This window comes from Castor canadensis, chromosome 1, assembly GCF_047511655.1.
Source record: "Castor canadensis chromosome 1, mCasCan1.hap1v2, whole genome shotgun sequence".
In the NCBI taxonomy this organism is placed as follows: Eukaryota; Metazoa; Chordata; class Mammalia; order Rodentia; family Castoridae; genus Castor; species Castor canadensis.
The window spans coordinates 77,935,616-77,944,637 of record NC_133386.1 but is presented as its reverse complement, the minus strand read 5'-3'; the positions used below and the strand labels follow the sequence as shown (position 1 = coordinate 77,944,637).

At 35.4% G+C, this 9,022-nt stretch overlaps 1 protein-coding gene across 11 annotated transcripts in view; it reads right to left on the bottom strand.

Annotated features, from left to right (window-relative positions):
* Positions 1–441: 441 nt before the first annotated feature.
* Snap91 (synaptosome associated protein 91) overlaps positions 442–9,022 on the bottom strand; it is a 133,937-nt gene continuing 125,356 nt past the window's right edge. For all 11 annotated transcript variants that reach the window (XM_074078775.1, XM_074078758.1, XM_074078803.1 and 8 more), the window contains 4 exons: positions 8,231–8,314; positions 7,513–7,617; positions 3,624–3,726; positions 442–1,846 (listed from right to left, as the gene is read on the bottom strand). In XM_074078775.1, coding sequence (XP_073934876.1) covers positions 3,634–3,726; positions 7,513–7,617; positions 8,231–8,314 — 282 coding nt within the window. In that variant the 3' untranslated portion in view covers positions 442–1,846; positions 3,624–3,633. The remainder of the gene's footprint in view (positions 1,847–3,623; positions 3,727–7,512; positions 7,618–8,230; positions 8,315–9,022) is intronic.

Sequence of the window (9,022 nt, the reverse complement as noted above, 5' to 3'; positions counted from 1 at the left end):
TGTAGGCGTAGTCACCCAATTTAATTAAAATAGGCTAATCTAGATTTTGTGTGAGAATGATACATGTAGGCAAGTGTGTGTGTAAACTAGAACCTAGTCATATTACTCTTCAACTTCTATGGAGAATTCTTGCAAAAGTATTACAAGACTTTAACTGCGTATTTTAAAAGTTCACTTAAAATAAACATATATTTTGGAACATGAACCTTCAATTTATTTGGCAGCTTCATGGAGTCTCAAGTTTAATGACAGCTCATTAAAATAGCTTTTTTCCTCTTCTTTAAAGTTTATTGTAAAATAATCAAAACTATATATGCACGAACAGCATTTCTTACCTTGAATATTTAAAATTTTTCAGTATTTTGCATATGAGAAATTTGAAATTATCAAATTTTGTCATTTGACATAGGCCTTTTCCCTTAAAAGTAATCAGAGAGAAAGTTTAAGTTTGCATTTTCTTTGCTCAAGGTGTTTATTGCATCTCAGAGGGCGTACATGCACTGGATTTTTAAACCAAAAAACAAAGAAAAGCCATTTTTGAAATTGGTTTTAGGTAATTTTTCCCATTACAGTGTATGTTATCCCCACAGTAAATTCAGATACAACCACTTTTTAATGGTACAATACATCTATTAAGTAATTTGAAAAACAGGCAAATGCCTTTCCAACCCAATATGCTTTTACAAAGAGCTGCCAAGCCACTAGCAACACTGATCAACAGTGACCTCATTTATACATCAAAATCTTAAGCCAAGCCATCAGCACAGACAGTATGACAACAAATTAAAAATTAAAGAATACAGTATGTACAGTAAAGGATACAAGTCTCTGAAATAGTTTAAAGCCTAACCACAATGGTACAATGAAACCCACTTTGAGCTCAATTGAAGGATGGAAAAACATTAGTCTATAGAACACACAAAGAAATACCAGATGAACAGATGTACATAAAACCCACAGTGAAGTAAAAATATTTGCAGTAATCTTTAAATTACAGATTTTCTTTCATATTATCACTTAAATAGCACATCTCTAATTGCATTTTCACAGACATGATAGAACGGACTCTATATTTTTCAGTGCACTTAATCAAGAATGAATAAATAGGTCAATTTAGGTGCAAAACCTGTCAAATATAATTAAAATATATATCTTAATATAGCAGTGATAAATATGGAATTCTTCCAATATGATTTTTCATTCTTGATAAGGTAGCTTCAAGGAGAAGTATTTATTATGGACGTTAACCTTTATATTTTTTTAAAATAAAATTTCTTAACATATACAGTGCCACAAAAATAAACATTTCTCACAACAGTTGAAGTTTCTGTGATTGGAAAAATGTACTCCACACCAAAAAAAGTTTTGTATATTTAAGAGTGTTTTCCTTACTATCAGATATTACCACATTACACTTGTAACAGAGATTCAGAAGAAAAGAGAATTTATGGGGAGAGTTTAGGGCTTGTCCAAAAGTTATATACACACTGAAACCTTCAAAAACACAGACACATCTTTCCAAATGGCTCACCACACAACAGCTGTGTCATCCGTCCGTGGGCAAGGTCCAGAAAAGCACGAACAGCATTGGAAACATCCATTCATTTTTACATCATACAACACACAAATGACGCAAATACACTACAATTTTGAGAGTAGGGATAACAGGTAAGATAGTACACATTCCTAATGTTCACTTTCACAGCTGTGCTACACATTTTGGAAGAGAAGTTATGAGTAAGCATTGGGTTTGGTACTGGTGGCTCACTTTGAAACTCTGAGCATCAATTTTATTTGAAGTTTCCAAACTCTTTTTATTTTTCCTATCCAGTCACAAAAATTGCAGCTGTAAAGGAAAAAAAAAGTACTTGAATTAGAAAATATATTATTACATAGTTCTTAAACATTTTACTTCCCTTGCAGTACTCTTTCACAGTTACTACAAAATACTTTTATACAAAAGGTTTCTACATTAATAAATTCACATTTATATCCTTTTCACAACTTCTTAAAACAAGCTTAAAATGTCAGTCAGGAAACTTAATAAAAACTTTGTAAGTATAACTTCATTTTATGCAAAAATTATCACAAAAAACTTTTAAAATTTACATACTTATTGCAATCTCAGTCATAGGACACTCAGTATCAAATAAGAGCAGCTAAATTTTTAAAAATGGGCAGTGGAAAAGAAAAAGGTGGAATGGTAGTGGCTGCCATTATATTTTGCTTCTATTCCATTATGACATTCAATGTGCTACTTACTAAACAGTTGAACAAGTGTCAGAATAGGGGAGAAGGGAGATCCCTGGTGACCCAGTGCCTGCCTTCACACTATTTTCCACTTTACCAGTCTTTTCTCTCAGAGAACCTTTCCTGGGGTCACAGCTTAGCCATGATGACACCTCTTTCTCAAAAATGTCTTTGTGTCATCTCTCTGGATTGTGAACACCCAAGGGCAGGGACTATCTCATGCCTCTCTGTCTCTAGTACTTATCCTAGTCCCCAATGTGATGAGAACAATATTTACTAAATATGAGGTAGATAAAAGGCTGCTCTATGCAGGTTCTTTGGTCATTCTTGAAACTTTATTGCTAAGAAATGAGTGCTCATTGCCTTACTTGAGGCTATATACATTGGCCCAATCCAAAGTAGATTAGAAAAGTGAGGCACAGGACAGATTGCTTGACTGAGGTACCAAGGACTTAAAATAGTATGTTAATAATTTTTTATATGAAAAATAATTATAAAGTAGGATTTCACAAAAATCTCAGGAGATATTAGAGAATGTTTTTAATAAATTTAGGCAACAGATGTATGATCAAATTAACAACTGGACAGTGGTCCAAAAAGCTCACACATTCTTATTATGATTCTTGAAAAACCCTGGACAAATCACTTAATGCCCAAGCATCAGATTTTTGGCTATAAAATGGAGTAAAAAATATGACTAGTTTAAGCTACTACTGAGTAGATAAAAGAGTTAATGACTGGGAAGTGGATAGGAAAAACACTTGCAAATAAAAAGTAGAATTACTGAGCAAATATTTGCTAAGAACCTGCCCACTGTATTAGGTGCTGGGGTTATCAGTAAATAATCTTCTCCTTAGTTTCCCTCAATAAGTTCACTGCAAGTCATTTCATAAATTAAATGAAATTTAAAATTAGACTGGTAGACACTGAAAATTCTGCTTCATAAAAGAAGTGCAAAGGGTAATAATCGAAGCTTTACTTAATAAGGATAAACAAAATAAAAATATGATGATGTAGCTAAATATATTCTTAGATGATTTCTAAATGCAGTATTATAAATGCTAGCTTTCTACAAATTTCAGTCATCTTGGAATAAAGCAGCAATCTCTCAATTTGCCAGGTAGCTTGAGCAACTTTTTATCACTATAGTCTTTGTGCTTTTCAGGGAAAGAACAACTTAGTGTTCTCATCCTCCTAGTTTTATTAAGTAAGTTCATTAATAATGATAGTTTAAAAAAATATATTTTGAATATAAATATTCAAATTATTATATATATATTAAGACAAAGAAATAACAAATATCATATCTGGAATAACTAAGCATTTCATAGCTCATTCTTACAAGCCCACAGGAAAAGCTCAATATTAGATACCTTAAATTGTTTACAAGAAATCCTTGATGTTAAGATCCGCTAATGGGTCCTTTGCTGGAGGTTTCTTGGGACTCTGAGTGGCAGGTGTAGGGCTTGGAGAAAGCTAATGGGGAAAAAGCCAGCCCCAAAGAACAGAAATTGAAAGCAAACAGAGAGATAGATAAGCATTAGGCAGAGCATATACCACAGAAAACAAACATGCAGAAGAATAGATGGCTAAAAGTTAAAAAACTACTTTGTTCTATTTAGTCACGATATTATGTTTAATTTTGGAGTGATAAAAAACACTTCAAATGACATTTGGCTTTCTTGAAATTCTTTGACATCAGACTTAGCCAAAGTAAAATTTGGGCACTGTGGTAGAATAAAATAGATGTGAGTTAGGGAATGTGAGAAACCAGTCACATAAAGATATTATGAACACATAGTAAAACACACAAACAAAAAGCAATTATTTTTCTATATAAAAGCACTTTTAGCTTGAGTTATTAGTACCACTAAACTAATAAAGGAATTTAAATGGCTTTTCTTACAGCGAGAGTGAAAATTTGATGAGAAAGTTGAAAGTTGGCAGAAGCCACTTGAGAAATTACTTAAAATTATTAGATAAATATGCTAGCATTTCATATAAGTTATTTCAAATAAAAACCTACTTTTGAGACATTGCTTTAGATGAGAAAATAGCTTTCTAGTCATAAATTTAATGAAGGTATAATCCCACCTATCCAGCTCTCCCAGAGGCTACATACCGTGAGAATACAGTAGCAGACTTGCAGCAAAAGGAACAAAGGTTAACTTACCTGGCGTCTGTTAACCCAATATCTAAATTATCTCCTGTGACAGAAATAAGTTCTGGGAGCAGGCTTCTGCAGGAATGTTGGGGTTAAGGCCTTTACCAGATCTCATGTAGTCTGCTTAGAGCAATAGTTGACATCTATCCTTGCTTAATCTCCTATGCTCATAAAATGGAAATCTCAGAAATCTGGGACTATGGGGTAGGGGGTGTGTGTTTCTATTCGTTCAGTAAGCAGAGCTCCACAAATAAGGATTTTGAGAGATGTTCTTATGTCCAAACCTGCTGACTGTATCAATCAAATTTCCATTTCAAAACTGAGACACTGCTTCATAAAAATGTCAGGAAAAATAAAGCTTGAAACCGCTTGGGAGAAACTCAATGATTGGTCCATAATTAATAATTAGGTGAGATGACAATATTATGATGTTAACCAATTAAAGAATATTGGAAAAGCCCAGTCATTAGTAATAAAAATCTGTTTTGGATTCTGAAGCTACAAGCTCAAGTTTATTTTATACTCTAGGATAAATAATCTAGGATAAATAAATATGCTTCTACTTTGATGTAAGAAATATAATCTAAAAATTATATAAATATATTCTTATAAATTGTATTATTATAAGAAGGTATTTTTTAATCATATCATGTTTTTCATTTTTACACTCTAAATAGTAACAATTAATTCTAAAACTAGTATCATGCATGAAAATTTAATCTTAAATAATAAAATCATATTATTTCTTTTTTGAAAAACATTGTTCTTTATTTTGTGTATACTGTTAACATTTATATTAGCATACAATAGTTGTATGGGGGGGTTCATTGTGACATTTCCATATATGCTCACGATGTACCTTAGTTAGGTTCATCACCACTTTCTTCTCCCTTATCCCTTTTCCCCCTACTTAAAATGATTTTGACAGGTTTCAATAGTCTACATATACATATATAAAGTGCATCAACCACAAAATCTTTTTATTTCTAAAGTTTCCAGCACACCAAATATAATAAGGGTTAAAAAAAATCTCAGTAACATTATTCTAAGTTTATTAAAATAGAAACATCCTTTCTTCCTTGCCAAAAAATATGGTAAATAGTCACAGTCTATTCAATATCAAGGAAACATTCTAAAATCTACCTTATAATTTAAGTATGCATAGGCTCAATTTACCCCAACCAACATGTCCAAAACCTTCCTCATCTCCCTAAAAGCAATGCTAGGGAGGATCCATTCATTTCCAGGCAGGCTAAAAACATCTTTTCTGAAGCCAGAACACTGATTATGGTTCAGAAGTTTAGGGCCATAACCCTAGCTGACTTTTTCAATGCCCACCATTTGTTCTACTGGTCATTGTGGCTTTAGAGGGGTTTAAGTAAGAGGTTGAAAGCAAATTTTGGGAATAGGTGGAATATGGATTTAGAGATGGATCAAGGAAACAAATGAGATTCAGATCTCCTCAAGAGTTCAGAGTAAGTATCCTATGGATAAGATGATATAAATATCCATTTGGTTAGTTAAATATGTGACAGGATTGAAACCGTTTACTGATGTCATTACGCGCTATTTGAACTATTTGGCTCAGTTTGTTTAGCATGCTGCTACTCAAGTTATAATCTCGTGTTCTTACCCTGCTCCAGTCAATTTCTAATGATGGTAAAAACTCTTTGGCTTCACATACACCTCTCTACCTTGCTAGGTAGATAGAAATCAAGAGCCAGGCACTGGTGGCTCGTGCCTGTAATCCTGGCTACTCAGGAGGCAGAGATTAGGAGGATAGCGGTTTGAAACCAGCCTGGGAAAACAGCTTGCGAGACCCTATCTTGAAAAAAGCCTTCACAAAAAAGGGCTGGTGGAGTGGCTCAAGGTGTAGGCCCTGAGTTCAAACTCCTGTTCTGGAAAAAAAAAAAAAAAGAAAGAAAAAGAAATCAAGAAAGGGTACCTTATCAGTTTAACCAGCAGTCTTAGCAGCAAAACACTATAAATATATGCACTTTGCATATATTTTGGCATCTTTGTAAATGGAGGTATTTGGCATCACCTAAAGAAAGAATTTTCCTTTGTCCTGGATTCTAGAAGGCGACTTCTAAAGACTTGTAATTTCCTGGCAGGAGTGCTACTGGAATTTACCTGGTGGTTTATTCTAACAAGGTGACTCATAGGGGCCCTTCCACAGTTCATGCTAACAAGATGACTCACAGTGGAGGTTGGCCATGCCAGAAAGACCACCTAGCTATTAGATGTTTGGGTCTGTGGACCACATAATACCAGCCTGATTTCTAGGAAGGGTGAGGGTTAGAGACTGAGATGAACCCATGAGTAATAATTTAGCCAACCATTCCTTTGTAATGAAGTCTGGACCCTGAAGCTTGAGAGAGTGTTCTGAATTGGCAACACTGTGTGTTCATTGCCAGGAGGAGAACATATCTCTGAGGACAAAGAAACTACATATCCAGAACTCTTCTAGTTGCCACCATATTATCTCTTCTTTTAGCTGCATCTAATTTGCTTCCTTTCACTGCACTAAAATCATAATCTTGAATTTAGTCATTCTAGGGAATTGTCTAATCTGAGGGTGGTCGTGGAAAACCTAAAATTTGCTGGTCTGAAGTGGGGGTGGCCCTGAGGACTCCCAAACTTGTGGCTGGTGTTTGAAGAGAGGGGATTCTGATGGAGATTGTTCCCTCAGACTGCCGGTTGGCAAACTCACTTCTGCTGATGTCGCAAGTGTTGGACAGACTTGGCAGCCTGAAGGACTGTGTCTCAAACCTTTTTGGCCAACTATGGGAACACATAATAAAACCATGGTTCAGAAGCACTTGTTACTCTGGACTACATGTCTTGGGTGCCCTAGATGTCTGGTTGTACTCTTGAACCATTCTGAATTAAGTAAGGAAGAACAGAAGTACTTTGGGAAAGTTAACTATTTTCTCTTAATCTCCAAACCTTACACTATTATTAACCAGCTTTCCTTGCTCCTTTCATTGCTATAGCAACAGGTATGAGAAGTACAATAGGTAAAAACACACCTTTGAATCAGCTACATGACAGTCAGGAGTCAATGTCACAGTTTTGAGGACATTTAAGAAACTGACCTGTGTGCCAGGTCCAGCTGCAGCTCCAAAGGGTGGCCTCATCATGGGCTGCGCAAACATGACCGGCTGCTGAGGCATCATGGGCATGCCTGTCCCTGCAGGAGGCTGCAAAGGAACAGTGGTTGAAGCAGGAGTGGAATCCACCAGGGTTAATATCTGACAGGTATGATTTCCATGTGCTTCTGATGCTTTCTGAGGAAGCTATGTCAGTGAGAAACTGTAAGTGTAATTTTGAACTCTGGATGCTGAGGCTGTCAGATGGGAGAGAGTCACTGAAGTGGAGCACAAGCCTGGCTTGCCACACAGCATCCTCATCCCAACCAGGCATTGTTGCTTATTCATCTTCTGCAAGCCTAATTCTTGAAGAGATAAAAACTAGTTTCCTTATGAAAGAAGTCCCTAAAATTTGCTGGTGGTAGAGTTGATTAGGGAAAAGCCCTAATATAGTGAGTACGGGGTGATTTTGATGATTGAGGTAAGATTATGTTTAGTTAATATACCCAAATTGATATAACAATGCATTATAACTCAATGGTAAAAATCTAAGTATTTTTTCCCTTCATACATAGGCTACTTAATACCTAAAGAGGATGACTTAACTTTTTGAGTTTACTGCATTTGGGGATGAATTACGTTCTGTAGCACCATGTGTTAACTCGAGATTTTGCGAAGAACTCAGAAATGCTAATTACAATTTTTAGGATAGATCATCACTCACCATTCCAAATCCTGCTCCAGGTTGTCCAACAGATGGTGCCCCAGCAACTGGAGGAACTGAACTGGTCGGAGGTACAGCTCCTTGCTGCACACATACACCCACAAAACCGTACAACACACACATACACACACACACACACACACACACACACACACACCACCACCACCACCACCACCACCATCACCACCACCAACAACCGCAAACAAACAAAAGGAAACAAGATAATTTGGATTTAAAATCACAGAATATAATTTCAAAAGTATGCATTTCAAGTTTGTATGTGCAGATATACAAGGAAATCTCAAATGTCAGTTCTAAGGTTAAAAAAACCAAAAAAACCTGGTTCTAGCACCCATACCAATGACACACACAGGGTTACTGGCTTGATGTTCACTATTGTCTATTTGACCTCACTGGCTTGCAGCTTAGTCACATGACTGGGCATTGCAATCTTCTCATGCCTACCTCACTGTGAATGAATCAAAATTCTCTAAGATTGTCCTTTCCTATCCTCTGATGGATATGGAGTTAGACATTTGAGAATCCTGCTTTCATTTACATTTCAAAGCTTGGTTTCCACTCTTGGTTTTGATTTATATTATTCTCTTCTATGTCATACTTACTTCTTTCTAACTTTTGTCTGTAGTGCATATGCACAAGTTTTAAAACTAATTCTTAGTGTAGAAAGCATTTAGAAGATTACACATAATACAGCATAAATATTCCACTTCAGGTTCAGGTCTAGCAGTTTTTATTTTTATTTATTTTTATTTTTGGTGGTACTGGGTTTGA